Source organism: Capra hircus, chromosome 3 (assembly GCF_001704415.2).
Source record: "Capra hircus breed San Clemente chromosome 3, ASM170441v1, whole genome shotgun sequence".
Classification (NCBI taxonomy): domain Eukaryota; kingdom Metazoa; phylum Chordata; class Mammalia; order Artiodactyla; family Bovidae; genus Capra; species Capra hircus.
The window spans coordinates 77,649,669-77,666,862 of record NC_030810.1 but is presented as its reverse complement, the minus strand read 5'-3'; the positions used below and the strand labels follow the sequence as shown (position 1 = coordinate 77,666,862).

General features: G+C 40.3%; 1 protein-coding gene across 5 annotated transcripts in view; it reads right to left on the bottom strand.

Annotated features, from left to right (window-relative positions):
• CDC14A (cell division cycle 14A) overlaps window positions 1-17,194 on the bottom strand; it is a 184,527-nt gene that overhangs the window by 73,850 nt on the left and 93,483 nt on the right. For all 5 annotated transcript variants that reach the window (XM_018045825.1, XM_018045823.1, XM_018045826.1 and 2 more), the window contains one exon: window positions 574-661. In XM_018045825.1, coding sequence (XP_017901314.1) covers window positions 574-661 — 88 coding nt within the window. The remainder of the gene's footprint in view (window positions 1-573; window positions 662-17,194) is intronic.

The following is a 17,194-nucleotide window of genomic DNA, read 5'->3' as shown; positions in this document are numbered from 1 at the left end:
GAACTTGGGCAAATTCCCTGCTCATAAGCCTCGGTTTCCTCCTCTGTGAAATGGAGATAGTGCCTACACCACATAGAATTGTGTGTGCACTAAATGAGATGATGCTGTGATTAGCCGGTAACTAGCACACAGTAAGTACTTTATAAACGACACCTATCATCACCATCATCACATTATTAATTGTGTTGTTCCCAAAAGAATACTGTGATGTGCAACATGCCTCTACCACCAAATAAACCTGAGATCAGCTGATAGAATTCATCAACCTGCTTACTGTTGTGATCAGCTGGTTTCTCAGATTCTTTAATAATTGGGTCAAGGTAAAGTGAACACACTATTAACAGCAACCTACAAATTTGCTAGTTTTAAACAGATAATCCCTGTTATACAGATAATTATAGTTCCACTTACTAAACTCTAAATTTAACATACTAATTACTACTGTTCGATTTTTTAATTAATAAATATTCTTTAGAGAATATTACCAAAAGAAAGCATTATCTTAGGAAATCAAGAAATGAAAGAAGATGAACTAAAACAAATTTTTGGAGGGTAAAGTAAAGAAAAACCTACCATTTTCAATTTTGCTTTTGGGATGTGGTCCACTAAATGCTAAAAATTTTCCTGGAACAATCCAGTTGAAGTCACCATTTTCAACTCGCTGGGAGGATTTTGTGAGAAAAGAGAAGAAAAATATTTTATAATCCTTATACAATTTAGAAAACCCTTACAAATAAAACTGCTTTTCACTCTATTAGTACTAGACTAACTGGACATATATGAAGACAAAATAATACAGCTTAAAAAAAAAATCTGATTCTCAAAATGTTTATGCATTTTTATCTAGAAAAGTTTAGAAAACTTTATTTAAAGTGGAGATACTTTGCTGAAAATAATTTTGTCTCTTGGCTACTCTGCAATGAAAATGAAATGAAAACAAACATTGCTTATCCTGGTGAGAAATAAAGGCAAAAAAACAGAAGACATAAAATACAAGCACTTTCCATGAATATGGTAAACATCCTTTAAATAATGAAAAAAAAAAATAAAAATATCTGGGTCATGAGGAACACATCTCCATTTTTTGTTTGTTTTTGTAGGTTGCTATATTTTGTCAGTGCTGATCTTTAGACTGGGAAACAGAAGTCAGGAATGAGAGACAGGCTCATCAAACCCTCATGGTATACCACAAACTGGAGACAGCCAGGGTCTACTGCAGGGGCTACAAACCCAAAAGTCATAAGGGTCTGGCAAGAGACATCAGCTCAGTTCAGTTGCTCAGTCACATCTGACTCTTTGCAACCCCATGGACTATAGCATGCCAGGCTTCCCTGTCCATCACCAACTCCCAGAGCTTGCTCAAACTCATGTCCATAGAGTCAGTGATGCCATCCAACCATCTCATCCTCTGTTATCCCCTTCTCCTCCTGCCTTCAATCTTTCCCAGCATCAGGGTCTTTGCCAGTGAGTCAGTTCTTCCCATCAGGTGGCCAAAGTACTAGAGCTTCAGCTTTAGTATCAGTCCTTCCAATGAATATTCAGGACTGGTTTCCTTTAGGATTGACAGTTTTGACCTCCTTGCAGTCCAAAGGATTCTCAAGAGTCTTCTCCAACACCACAGTTCAAAAGTATCAATTCTTCAGCACTCAGAGTTCTTTATGATCCAACCAACTCTCACATCCATACATAACTACTGGAAAAACCATAGCTTTGACTAGACGGACCTTTGTCAGCAAAGTAACGTCTCTGCTTTTTAATACGCTGTCTAGGATTATCACAGCTTTTCCTCCAAGGAACAAGCATCTTTTAATTTCATGGCCGCAGTCACCATCTGTAGTGATTTTGGAGCCCAAGGCAGTGGCTTGCTGCAGGGTCAGGAACATGAAATAAATAGGTGGGGAAACAGTAGAAACAGTGTCAGACTTTATTTTGGGGGGCTCCAAAATCACTGCAGATGGTGACTGCAGCCATGAAATTAAAAGACACTTACTCCTTGTAAGAAAAGTTATGACCAACCTAGATAGTACATTCAAAAGCAGAGACATTACTTTGCCGACCAAGGTCTGTCTAGTCAAGGCTATGGTTTTTCCTGTGGTCATGTATGGATGTGAGAGTTGGACTGTGAAGAAGGCTGAGCGCCAAAGAATTGACGCGTTTGAACTGTGGTGTTGGAGAAGACTCTTGAGAGTCCCTTGGACTGCAAGGAGATCCAACCAGTCCATTCTGAAGGAGATCAACCCTGGGATTTCTTTGGAAGGAATGATGCTAAAGCTGAAGCTCCAGTACTTTGGCCACCTTATGCGAAGAGTTGACTCATTGGAAAATACTCTGATGCTGGGAGGGATTGGGGGCAGGAGGAGAAGGGGACGACCAAGGATGAGATGGCTGGATGGCATCACTGACTCAATGGACGTGAGTCTGAGTGAACTCCGGGAGTTGATGATGGACAGGGAGGCCTGGCGTGCTGCGATTCATGGGGTCGCAAAGAGTCAGACACGACTGAGTGACTGAACTGAACTGAACTGTGCACAAGTCCTTTTGAAGGAGGTCGCCATCACCTTCATTACCCCTACCATAGTTTGGCCTCAGGCCAAACAACAGAAAGGGAACACAGCCCTGCCCATCAACAGAAAATTGGATTAAAGATTTACTGAGCATGGCCCCACTCATCAGAACAAGACCCAATTTTCCTCACAGTCAGTCACTCCAATCAGGAAGCTTCCATAAGCCTCTTATCCTTATCCATTGAGAGAAGACAATGAAACCACAATCACAGAAAACTAACCAAACTGATCACATGGACCACAGCCTTGTCTAACTTAATGAAACTATGAGCCATGCCGTGTAGGGCCACCTAAGGTGGATAGATCATGGTGGAGAGTTCTGACCAAACGTGGTCCACTGGAAAAGGGAATGGCAAACCACTTCAGTATTCTTGTCTTGAGAACCCCATGAACAGTATGAAAACGCAAGAAACATATAGATAGATGCAAATGCTCCTCAGTCCTAGCCAACTGACCACAGCAAAGTTGATTGAATATGACCAATCTTCCAACTGGATGTTCACGTAAAATCTCTCTATATTTGAAGCATTTTAAATTAAGTTTTTAAATACTAGTAAACCAAATAAAACACATTAGTGGACTGACTTTAATCAACAGCTCTCAGTCTCTGCTCTACACACTCTAGGACCCTCAGGAAACACCTGAACACCAGGCAAGGGGTCGAGCATCCTCCCACTACTCCTTTATCTCCTTCACTTTCTTCCCTTCCTGGTGTGCCTCTGAACCCATGGAACACTGGGGCAGGATTGAGGGCACCCAAACTTTGCATGCTACTGGGACACAGTGGTGCAGTGCATCACAAAACATATGTATCTCTTCTTCCTGCAAGCATTGTTTAGCCTACCCCCAGTCCCTACTCCCACCCCACCACCAGGTGCAGCCTCCAGTCTCCAAGCCTCCACCCTCTACAGCACTGCATAGGTACCTCTGCAGGCAGGGAAGGCAGGCAGTTCTCTCTGCCGGGCCAAGGTAATCCACATAAAAGGCTCCGTCCTCCACTACTCGGCACAGACCTCAGTGTGGGGATCTGTGGCAAATACAGTCTGCTCTCTGCTGTAAGAGCTTATGTGTGCACGTGCACGCTCAGGTGCCCAGCTGTGTCTGACTCTTTATGATCCCATGGACTGCAGCCCGCCAGGCTCTTCTGTCCATGGAATTTTCCAGGCAAGAATACTAGAATGAGTTGCCATTTCCGCCTCCAGGGGATCTTCCCAGGGACCGAACCCACCTTTCCTGCCTCTCCTGCATTGGCAGGCGGATTCTTTACCACTCAGCCATTTAGAGTAATGCCACCAAAGAAATCTGGAGCCTCTACTTTAATCACTTTTACTGCCAATTGGATTTGATTTTCACAAAAACCATAACTTAGCTGTACAATTTTCATGTTTAAAATGCAGATGGTTCTTTCCAGATATAAAAAGTTATAAATGAAACTTTATATGACACCTTGTAAATGTCTGAATTGCATTAATCTAATTATGATAAACATAAAATCTCTATAATGTCCTAAATAAAATCTTAGAGATGCTATGAGAGTTCATGCTAAATTAAATGCCAAGCACTGCTATTTAGAACAATTTGAATAAAGAATCTAATATATAGCTGTTTATGATAATTAAACATTTTCTTATTTAAATAAAGCAGTCAAATTAATGGCCCAATATCGCTCTCAAGTAATTGCTAAGCTTAAAACATTTTAAAAATTCAAAAATAAAGCTATGCCGTAATCACCAAAAGGCTAAAACCAACTATTTATGAACAGTAGAAGAAAACAGGTTTCTATGTTTACTATTCCTATATCCTTGAACAGGAAGTGGGCCTACATAAATACATTGTGCTATGTCTGTTTATTCGGATTATAGACATCTGTTTGGTTAAATAGTAACCTTCTGCAATCAATTATATGGAGAGAGGCAATGGACTCACTCACAGAACCAAAAGAATATGTTTCCAAGTCTGCCCACCCAAAAACATTAGATAAACGTTAGATAATACTGAGCTACATTTAGTAGCTTGGATAAGGTTAATGGTGTAAACAGTAAGATTTAGGTCTTAGATCCAAATCTAACAAAAAAAAAAATTAATAAGAAAATTATAGCTTTTAACTGAGTAATACATTAAACTTACTGGTAAGTTTCCAAAATTAATATCCATGCCTTCTTTCACAGTAGATTATACAAATGTCAATATTTATCAATTATAAAATACTTATGATGACACAAACTGGTTTTTCTAATTAAATGTGTGTGCCTGCACATACGAGTGTGCACATGTGCACACACATACACACACGCACTTCCAGGAAACCTAGATCAGACAGGAACTTAGGATACTTTCCAACATTACAACATTTTACAAACTAACACCTAGGCAAAGGTGAAGTGAGAGAATGATTTTACCTCTTCCAATCTAAAACCTACAACCTACGTAGAGAAACCGCAGATGTTCTTCACTGCAAGAAAACCCCAAAATGAAAATCCGAGTTCTTGAAACTGATACATTTATGTGTTAACATTCATGTAACTCTGGGATACTTAAACTTACAAAAGACTCACCACATTTCTTTGGAATACTCCTGGTGCATTTAATTTGCAAAAAAAAAAGGAATCAATGTTTCTTACAAAGTAAAAGAAAAACAGCATTAAAACTGAAAAACTTCTTGAATAAGAATTAAATAAAATCTAATTTGATTTGAACACATAGATTTTTACAACTTCTAAGAAGGCATCCCTCTGTTAAGATGGTCACAGTCTCTGAAAAGAATATGGAAAAACATTTGGCCATTTTACCACTATAAAAACAGAGAGTAAAAGAGAAAAGATAGACCTTTGGGTTGACAATTATTGGACTGGATTCCTTCATCAACAGATGTGTTTTCTAATACAATACAGATAAACAGTTTTTAAGCATGATTCAAAATTCATTAAAATATTTGTTAAGCCTTTATTATATATCAAGGACTATAATTTGGTGTCATATGTAAAATAAAAAATATTCCCTCTGTTCTCTTAAGGAGTATGAAAACAAGTAACAAATAACATTGATAAGAATAACAGCAAACACATATACACAGGCTCTGCACTAGGCACTACAGGATTACATGCAACTTGTTTCCTTAGGGCAACCTTTAAGGTTGGTGTTATTACCATCTCCATTCTACCCATTGCTATAGACTGAATGTTTGTGCCTTCCCAAAATTCACATGTTGAAACCAAATCCCCAGTGGAATGGTATTAGGAAGTGGGACCTTTGGGAGATTAGGCCATGATGATAGAGCCCTTATGAATGGATTAGTGGCCTTATAAGAGACCCCCAGAAAGCTCCCTCTGTGAGGACACGGGGAGGACACAGAAGAATCTGGCCATCTATGAACCAGGAGGAGGGCCATCTCCAGACAACAGTTCTGCTGGTGTCTTGATCTTGGATTTCCCAGCCTCCAGAACTGTGAAAATACATGTCTATTGTTTAAGCCACACAGTCTACAATACTTTGTTACAGCAGCCTGAACTAAGACATTCATTAAAGAAAAAGTTGCCTTAAACTTTGATAAATGCTATCAACACATACATAAGAGGTTTCATGATGGCACAAAGATTATTTTAAAAATAAAGATAGAACTACAAGGTCTTTTTTTTTTTTTTCATTAAAACACCTTCTTATATATCTTTACTTTCTGAAACAATGAAATAGTGTTGACAATATAATTGTATTATACAAACACAAACATGCTGTCATGACTGGCACTTTGTGAGCTTAAAGCAAAGTAAATATTTGAGGTTTCTGGTTTAAATTAAGTTGCCTCGCTATTTGGCTTTAAATAATAATCAAACTCTACACCATTACTTTAGATCCTCTTGACCTGCCTTGAACCAGAAATCATATGGCCTAGAGACCAGTAGCATTTCTGGTGGCCAAAGGAAGGGAAAGAACCTGCAAGGCAGCCCGAGACATGTCCAGAGATGGAAGGAAGAGAAAAGTGAGAGACAGAATTTTGAAGCTGAGAAAAGAGAGTTTCTAGAATTAGAGAGTGGCCACAGAGTAAATCAAGTAGGAAGAAGACCAAGTCAACCATTCGGTCTGGCTAACTCTTGCATCAAGCAAGAACAGTTTCAGTTGAATCTTAAGGGTCAAGGCAAAACCCATTATCAGTTGAATGAGTAAGCGACAACAAAGTCAAAATTGCTCTTTTTAGAAGTGGAGGTGAAAGGAAGGACAGAGACCAAACAATAGAGAGGAAGGGAAAAAATGGGGAATTTCTTTGACCTCAAGACACTTTATAGATTTAACCAACACAATCTTTGAAGCAACAATGGGTACAGTGTTTTAGTAGATGTGAAAACACTGGGTCCAAGAAGATGAATCTTGCTTCCTTAAACTTGTGGTCTTTGGGGGTATAATCAACCCTACAGGACAGCTCTAGGGAAATGCTTCTAAAAGTTCTTTTAATAGTCACCCTGGGAGGCTCACCTCCCTAGTCCCTCCAAGTGTGAGGACATGCTCATATACCTGCATTCTGGAGCTTGCTTTGACAAGAATTCAAAACTACAGTGCCAGAAATTTTTCCCCCAGTTCTTTCATTCACAGATGACAAACCAAGCAGTATTCAGTTCAGTTCAGTTCAGTCGCTCAGTCGTGTCTGACTCTTTGTGACCCCATGAATCACAGCACGCCAGGCCTCCCTGTCCATCACCAACTCCCGGAGTTCACCCAAACTCAAGTGCATCGAGTCAGTGATGCCATCCAGCCATCTCATCCTCTGTCGTCCCCTTCTCCTCCTGCCCCCAATCCCTCCCAGCATCAGGGTCTTTTCCAATGAGTCAACTCTTCACATGAGGTGGCCAAAGTATTAGAGTTTCAGCCTCAGCATTAGTCCTTCCAATGAACACCCAACAAAGGTCCGTCTAGTCAAGGCTATGGTTTTTCCAGTGGTCATGTATGGATGTGAGAGTTGGACTGTATAGAAAGCTGAGCGCCAAAGCAACATTAGATTGCATTCTAATTTGCTATACAAATTCTAATCGAAAGCAAAGTCTTGAAACCTCATATGTCAGCTGTTCAACAAATACTCCTGCCGTTGACCTGAGGTGACACATTGAGAGATAAGAGTCCTGACAAACTTTATTTTCAAGGTATATACAAAAGGGCAATATTGGGCATCTACCCCGCCTGATCATTTGACAATTTACTTATTAACTGCAATGAAGAATGACACAGTCAACCTGGGGACAGTCTCTGTTCATATATTAAACTAAACTGACATTACATGCTAGCCCTGGTGGAAGATTACAATATCTAGCAATCTGTGTTGCAAATAAGTGGGTTTTTTAAAAAAGAAAATAACAACTCACTCTTGCTTCATAGACTGGCTGGTAATGAAAAAAAAGAAATGTCATTTCAAGAAGTTGCCTATCGTAATCAATAAATTTTCTCCCTGGAGTGTCACTACAAAATCAGAATGGATTCTTAATTAATACGTCTTGCTCATTTGCCATCGAAAAGTATTTAGTGTTAACAGATAATGTAAAATATCTTGAAATGTGTTAACTTCCTGCTTTTAGAACTCATTTGCCCATTTACTCATTAGTTCTTTCACTTCATAAACATTTAATGACAGCCCACTATGAGTATTCTGTGCTATTGATACAAAAATGAGTGAGACACAGTTCTTGACTTCAAGTACGCAGAGTGCAAGGATGTCACAGAGCATCACACAAGGCTGTGTGAGAAGAGCTCCCACTGAGTTAAGAACAGCTTTGTTGTTTTTGTTGTTGTTTTTCAGTTGCTAAGTCGTGTCCAACTCTTTGGGATTCCATGTACTACAGCAGGTCAGGCTCCTCTGTCCTCCACTATCTCCTGGCGTTTGCTCAAATTCATGTCCATTGAGTTAGTGATGTTATCTAACCATCTCATCCTTTGCCACCCCCTTTCTCCTCCTGCCCTCTATCCCTCCCAGCATCAGGGTCTTTTCCAATGAGTCAGCTCTTTGCATCAGGTGGCCAAAGTATTGGCACATGAACATCAGTCCTTCCAATGAATATTCAGGGTTAATTTCCTTTGGGATTGACTGGTTTGATCTCCTTGCCATCCAAGGCTGTAGACATGCAAATACATAAATACTCTGAGCAGGGGAGAAAAGGTCACAAGGAGGAGGAAGAGGAAACAAGAACACGTGTGAAGGCACAAAAGTATGAAGAAACACCGCCATCCAGGCAGCTATGCAGACTGGGTGTGAGGAGGAAGGCAAAAGGACAAACTCGGGAAGACGGCAAAGCCCACGTCCAGAGGGCTTTCTGTGCTGCACTCAGAGGTACGCATTTCCTCCACACTCTACCTGAGGGTAGAGCCCATGGAGGACTTAAAGCAGGGGAGTGATATAAGCAGACGTAATTTCTAAAACATGGTCTCTGAGAGTGATGTGGAGACTTGATGGAAGACACCCAAGGACCAAGAAAATCCCAGCCAGTCCCAAGCATTCAGAATCGACTGACACTTTCTCACAGTTCCCAGATGGGCTCCATTGCAATGCAGCCAAGAAAATGTGAAATCACCTTCTAGAAGAGGCGATGATAGCAATAATGATGACTTATGAATTGCTGAATTGCTAGAGTCTCAGAAGCAAAACTTTCCGCATTCAGCCTGTCGTACGTCAGCGAGAAATGCTGCATAGACAATCTGAGAAACAAAGATGGAAACGTGTGGGAAGGGTCAAACGTGACAACACCTGCAGAATGAGGCACAAGAATATACGGAATGTATGACGGCAGCTGATAAGAACAGTCTCTAAACCCACCTATGGAGAAACGAAATTCCAGGGCACCTTCTGAAAAAAAATATTGGCCTAGCAAATATACTGAACAAACAGGAAGTACTTAATAAACGTCTGTTCAATAAATTAACTGAAAAGCTACCAAACTGAGGCCATAAAGAGTGTGATACAGCTTCTTGGTTCTCATATAACAAACATTAACCTGCATACCTTATTTCTGTAGAACAAAGCCTCCCAATCAGTTTAACAGAATGGAGTTGCCTGGGCTGGGCCTGGGGCAGCCTGGGATTCCAGGCCAGTCGCCAAACGCTGCAAACTATGATCACACGGTGCTGATCAAATACAGTCACGTTTTCCACACGTGCCATGACGAGAGAAAACAAAAGGAAGCCCTGCACTGTGACTCCACTCGAATCGGCAGGAACCAGTCTGTCTGTCGTCAGGCCTGCCGAAGCCGAACCCAGCTCCAACCACTTCCATCAAGTAACCCGTGGTAAAGAAATGCCCCAGGTTTGCCAGCACGTAAAAGCACCAGATCAAGTTAATAACTACTTGATATTCTGGGAAATATCCTCATATTGATAAAATTATTTCATAGAAAGCATTTTTCCTCAAAATAAAGGGATGACTTACGGAGGGAAAACATAATGGCAGAAAGAAAAGAAATAGCTCAAAGAAAGAAGTCAAGGCAATCTTTTAGCTTTTGAAGTAGGTTTTACATTAACGTGAAGCTCTAGCTGATCCCAAAAAGATATTTAAAGCAGCTCCTCAGAGTTGCGTAGGCCAAATTCTAGATGCAGTCGTAGATGTAAGGCACACTGATGAGGCCACTCCAAATGCTGCCCTGGAAGCTCCATTTCTTTGCATTTCTCTCTCTCTCCCCTCCCCACAACTAGAAATAGGGTGCTGCTCTGTGAGTCATCTGTGTATGCCCAACAAAGGGACATCATCAAAGATGGCAAGCCGTACGTAGTGGAAAGTCCCATCTTGTTTAGGGGACAATCAAAATAAGAAACTAAAGATATAACTTAAATTCTCTTTGATGAATAACGACTGCTTAAGAGTAGCACCAATAGGGAGCAGTGGTATTTCAACAAGGTCCTACTCGGTAAGCGTAGTTCCCCAGAAAGGAACAGAGGTTGACTGAAGGCAGATTCTGTGTGTGGGTGTTACTTCAGGGTCTTACAAACAGCATATTTTCCTATACTTTCAATAGTCACTAAGCTTTACTGCTAGAGAGGATACACGTCCTCACGTACCTGAAAGAAAGTGAAAGTGAAGTCGCTCAGTCGTGTCTGACTCTTTGCGACCCCATGGACAGTAGCCCACCAGGCTCCTTCGTTCATGGGATTCTCCAGGCAAGAGCACTGGAGTGGGTTGCCATTTCCTTCTCCAGGGGATCTTCCCGACCCAGGGATTGAACCCAGGTCTCCTGCATTGCAGGCAGACATTTTAACCTCTGAGCCACCAGGGAAGCCCCTCACGTACCTACAGATACATAATTTGAATACTCATACTCTTTCATCTTCACTGTTTTTCCCTAGAGTAAAAGGTCTATTTTAATTTTTCAAATAAACTTATTGATGGTTAGATTTCAAAGGAGTGACTGTTCTTAGTTCTCAAGTTCTTAGAGAATACCTTAAGAAACCTGTTGGAAAAGGGGACACTAATTCTTAGCAGAAGTTTTTGGGCCCTCATGTTGCAGTTACTTTTTCGATCCTCCCAGCATAGCTCCTAGAATATATCTATTTGATCAGTGCAAATATGATCAAAAATATAGTTCTACAACAGCTTGGCAAAGGACCTAAAGAGACCATATTTTAGAAAATGTTTTTATTTATCAATAATTTATACAATGGACTATTTGTACGTCATATAAAAATAATGTAAGAGCCTGAGATATCTTAGTCCAAACCTTCTAAATAGAATAGAGCCTTGAAATTAATTCTTACATGAAAAATTAAAACACTTGAAGCTGCAAGATGTAACCTGTTCCATCATCCTAGGCTTCATGTCATTTACGATGGTTCATTGGCAAGCCTGTCCTTGAAGAATCTGCACTTCAGCTATGTCTGGCTACCAAGCACTTGAAATGTAGCTAGTCCAAACTGAGATGTGCTGCACTATAAACTACACACTGGGTTTCAAAGGCTCAATTCAAAATTAGAAATATAAAATACTTCATTAATAATTGTTACATTGATTATATATCAAAATATTATTTCTGGTACAGTGCATTAAAGAAAACACATTATTAAAATTAATTTCATCATATCTTTTTACTTTTTAAAATGCAGCTATTAGAATTTTTGAATATATATATTATATACACAAATATGACTCCCATATTTCTATTGGACAGCACTGCTCTAGACCCTTTTGCAGAATGAGCAGAGTAGTTCCTGTGCTTTGCTGACCTTGTCATGAACAACATTAGAAGAACCATTCTTATCACAAGACTCTCTTTTAGGATTTCCCTGGTGGTACAGTGGATAGGTGTTCACCTCCAATGGAGGGAACATGGGTTTGATCCCTGGTCCAGGAAGATTTCCACATGCTGAGGAGCTACTCAGCCCATCTGCCACAACTACTGAGCCTGACTGAGAGCTGCAAACTGAAGCCCACGCCTGTGCTCCACAACGAGAGAAGCCGCCACAGTGAGAAGGCCACACACAGCAACAAAGAGTAACCCCCACTCACTACTAGAGAAAGCCCACGCACAGCAACGAAGACCCAGCACAGCCAAAAATAAATAAATAAATAAAAGGCTCCCTTTTAAGCTCACACAGAACTGCTATATCATCAATTTAGGCTTTTTCTTGAGTCATGCATTAAATGTGGTTTAGTCAAGAAGTGCCTTTGGAAGCTTTAATTTGAGCATTTCCTTATCATCTGAGACTTACATTCTCATAATTTGCTATCAATGATAACACTTTTACTTTGAAAACTACAGACTTTGTTGGAATACTGACTTTGTTAGAGCTAATGAAGGATATGAACTTAGCTATTCCACAAGTTTACCAAATGTCCAGACTCACTAAAGTAGAGCAAACAGTGGAACAAGTTATGACAAAAAACGACTGGGCCCACAGATTGTCAGGAAGAGCTTCTTTATTTATCCACTTGCTTCTTAAGCAGCATTTATGAAATGCCCCCTACCTGCTGATCACACAGCTACTTGTGATTTTTTATTTTATAGGCTTTATGATAGAATAGACAAATCATTCTCTAAAAGGAAGTATTTGATGGAAAACTTTTCAAGTGTTCACCAACTGCCTCCACTCTTCCCATTACCTGGCTGATGGTCATTGTTATTCATTCAGGTTAAGATGTGATCACATTCTTATCAGAGTTTTGGTTAGTTGGTTTCATGCTTCTCAAAAATAAAATTAAACTATGTTTAGGTTTTTCAACAGCTTTTTCAACTAACTCTCAACGTCACCATCAAAGTTTTAAAAAAGATAAAGGAGTAAGTAAATCATCAACTAGTTTTCTCTCTTTATTGTGGTAGGTCTTTGTCCTCCTCCCTCTCTAACCTCCACCCCAATCTCTCCTTTCACTGAAATGGCTCCAATGTTTTGCCATATATTTTTCTGCAGGTTCATATACATGGGGCAGAGATGCAGGTTTGGGGGAGACTTGAAACTTATCTAATGTGGAGGCCCATTTCAAAAAAAGAATATAAAATTATGAACACAAAAATGGTTTCCATGCAAATAGGGACCTATACAATTTAAACTTCACTCACTTCATAGGAAATTACTGATACCTTTGGTCATATAATACAGATAGACAGATATATGTACAAGGTGGAGGGGGGGGTCTTGTTATTGTTTGTTTAAAAAATAGACGGTTATAAGCACTCTTCCGTATCAACTTTTTCCAATCAATATATAATAGAAATCATTCACGAAAAGTGGCATAGCTCAAGTCAATTTCTTTAAATCACTACATGACATTCCATGGTGTATCTGTACTACAGGTTATTTATTCAACCTTCCCCCTTAAAATGCAATCTTTTTGTTCCTAATTATTTGGGGGGTGGGGGTGGGTAGTAGGATTTCCTTTTTTTTTTTTTTTTTTTTTTGACACTACTATTGGGTGGACCAAAAAGTTCATTCGGGCTTTTCTGTACCATCATATGGAAAAACCCAAACAAACTTTTTGGCCAAGCCAATAAAAATGCCACAATAACAATGTTTTTACAATTTAAGAAGAAGAAATTCTTTGGAGATTTTTAATAAATTGTACTACACGTATTAATTTAGGGAGAAGTGGCAGTTTTATGATGTTAAATCTTTCTATCCAAGAACACAGGACGTATTTTCCACTTAGTCATGTTCAGTCCACAAGGAATTTACAGTCTAGTAAGGAAAATAAAGCTTTTATGCAAATAGCCATAATATAAGAAAAATGGAAAGCACAAATCTTGACACATGAAACTGAGGGGGAGAGAATATTGTAAAGGGTGAGAGCTGATCTGTGTAGGATTTTACATACATGATTGGAAAATGTTAAAGGTGACGGGTATTTGGAAAAAACAAGCTCAGCCAGGGTGCAGAGACATTCAAGAAACAATAAATAAGTAGCCCAGTAGGGCTGGAACACAGAGTGCGCACACCAAAGGAACAGGAGACAGGCCAGCAAGGTGGGCTGGACTGCATCCAAAGCTAACAATGCCAGGACAGGGGAATTTATCCTCATTTCAGCCAGGTAATGAGAGTGGCAGCCAGTGTGGGGACAAGGCAAGGCAAGAACTCTGTTTTAAGACCATTCGGTGAAGTGTGTGAAAGACCAAGGGGAGAAGGGGCCTGGGCTCCTTAAAGAGCAGTTATAATTGTCTACCAGAGAGGACGCAACACCTGAGCCACGGGAAGGAAATGAGAACACAGAGGAAGAGAGAGACGAAACACACCCCTGGGGCCCTAGCAACGGGAACTCAAATAGTCAACAGATTACGGAGGGGGAAAAAGTGATGTTTTTAGTCTTGAGCCTGGGTGAACAGTAGAATGGTGATGCCATTCATACAGATGAACAAAGCCAAAGCTCATGTTTGGGTGAAAGATGATTAGTTTCTTCTCAGATGTGTCAAACGTAACATGTAAGCAGGATATCCGAATAGATACATCCTGAACTGGAGACCAGAATGTGAGGGCTACCCTTGTCCTGCTGGTGACAGTGAAAGTAGCTCAGGCGTGTCTGACTCTCTGTGACCCCAAGGACTATACAGTCCATAGAATTCTCCAGGCCAGAAGACTGGAGTGGGTAGCCTTTGCTTTCTCCAGCGGATATTCCCAGCCCAGGGATCAAACCCAGGTTTCCCGCATTGCAGGTGGATTCTTTACCACCTGAGACACCAGGGAAGCCCTGCTAAGAACAGTGATAAATGTTATAACCCTGGAGAACTTTGACAGAACAGCTCATTTTCATGAACGGTCAACCTACTCAAAGTCTACTGGTGTCTCATATTTCAGGAAAAGTTGACTGCTTCTAGGTAGGTGCCCAATATACTACTGGAGACCAGTGGAGAAATAACTCCAGAAAGAATGAAGGGACACATCCAAAGCAAAAACAACACCAGTTGTGGATGTGACTGGTGATAGAAGCCAGGTCCAATGCTAAAAAGAGTAATATTGCATAGGAGCCTGGAATGTTAGTGCCAATAATCAAGGCAAATTGGAAGTGGTTAAACAGGAGATGGAAAGAGTGAACGTTGACATTCTAGGATCAGTGAACTAAGATGGACTAGAATGGGTGAATTTAACTCAGATGGCCATTATATCTACTACTGTGGGCAGGAATCCCTTAGAAGAAATGGAGTAGCCATCATAGTTAACAAAAGTCCAAAATGTAGTACTTGGATGCAATCTCAAAAATGACAGAATGATCTCTGTTTGTTTCCAAGGCAAACCATTCAGTATCTCAGTACTCCAAGTCTATGTCTCAACCAGTAACACTGAAAAAGCTGAAGTTGAATGGTTCTAGGAAGACCTAGGATGGGGGAGCCTGGTGGGCTGCCACCTATGGGGTCACACAGAGTTGGACACGACTGAAGCGACTTAGCAGCAGCAGCAGCAGGAAGACCTACAAGACCTTCTAGAACTAACACCCAAAGAAGATGTCCTTTTCATTATAGGGGACTGGAATGCAAAAGTAGGAAGTCAAGAAATACCTGCAGTAACAGGCAAATTTGGCCTGGGAGTACAGAATGAAGCAGGGCAAAGGCTAATAGAGTTCTGCCAAGAGAACGCACTGGTCATAGCAAATACCCTCTTCCAACAACACAAGAGAAGACTCTACACATGGACATCACCAGATGGTCAAGACTGAAATCATTCTGATTATATTCTCTGCAACCAAAATTGGAGAAGCTCTATACAGTCAGCAAAAACAAGACTGGGAGCTGACTGTGGCTCAGATCATGAACACCTTATTGCCAAACTCAGACTTAAATTGAAGAAAGTGGGGAAAACCACTAGACCATTCAGGTATGACCTAAATCAAATCCCTTATGATTATACAGTGGAAGTGAGAAACAGATTTAAGGGCCTAGATCTGATAGACAAAGTGCCTGATGAACTATGGATGGAGGTTCATGACATTGTACAGGAGACAGGGAGCAAGACCATCCCCAAGAAAAAGAAATGCAAAAAAGCAAAACGGCTGTCTGAGGAAGCCTTACAAATAGCTGTGAAAAGAAGAGAAGTGAAAAGCAAAGGAGAAAAGGAAAGATATACCCATTTGAATGCAGAGTTCCAAAGAATAGCAAGGAGAGATAAAAAAGCCTTCCTCAGGGATCAGTGCAAAGAAATAGAGGAAAACAACAGAATGGGAAAGACTAGAGATCTCTTCAAGAAAATTAGAGATACCAAGGGAACATTTCATGCAAACATGGGCTCAATAAAGGACAAAAATGGTATGGACCTAACAGAAGCAGAAGATATTAAGAAGAGGTGGCAAGAATACACAGAAGAACTATACAAAAAAGATCTTCATGACCCAGATAATCACGATGGTGTGATCACTAATCTAGAGCCAGACATCCTGGAATATGAAGTCAAGTGGGCCTTAGGAACCATCACTACAAACAAAGCTAGTGGAGGTGATGGAATTCCAGTTGAGTGATTTCAAATCCTGAAAGATGATGCTGTGAAAGTGCTGCACTAAATATATCAGCAAATTTGGAAAACTCAGCAGTGGCCACAGGACTAGAAAAGGTCAGTTTTCATTTCAAACCCAAAGAAAGGTGATGTCAAAGAATGCTCAAACTACCGCACAATTGCACTCATCTTACATGTTAGTAAAATAATGCTCAAAATTCTCCAAGCCAGGCTTCAGCAATACATGAACCGAGAACGTCCAGATGTCCAAGCTGGTTTTAGAAAAGGCAGAGGAACCAGAGATCAAATTGCCAACATCCACTGGATCATGGAAAAAGCAAGAGAGTTCCAGAAAAATATCTATTTCTGCTTTATTGACTATGCCAAAGCCTTTGACTGTGTGGATCACAATAAACTGTGGAAAATTCTGAAAGAGATGGGAATACCAGATCACCTGACGTGCCTCCCAAGAAACCTGTATGCAGGTCAGGAAGCAACAGTTAGAACTGGACATGAAAAAAAATTAAAAAATAAAAAAAAAGAAAGAACTGGACATGAACAACAGACTGGTTCCAAATAGGAAAAGGAGTACGTCAAGGCTGTATATTGTCACCCTGTTTATTTAACCTATATGCAGAGTACATCATGAGAAACACTGGACTGGATGAAGCACAAGCTGGAATCAAGATTGCTGGAAGAAATATCAATAACCTCAGATATGCAGATGACACCACCCTTATGGCAGAAAGTGAAGAAGAACTAAA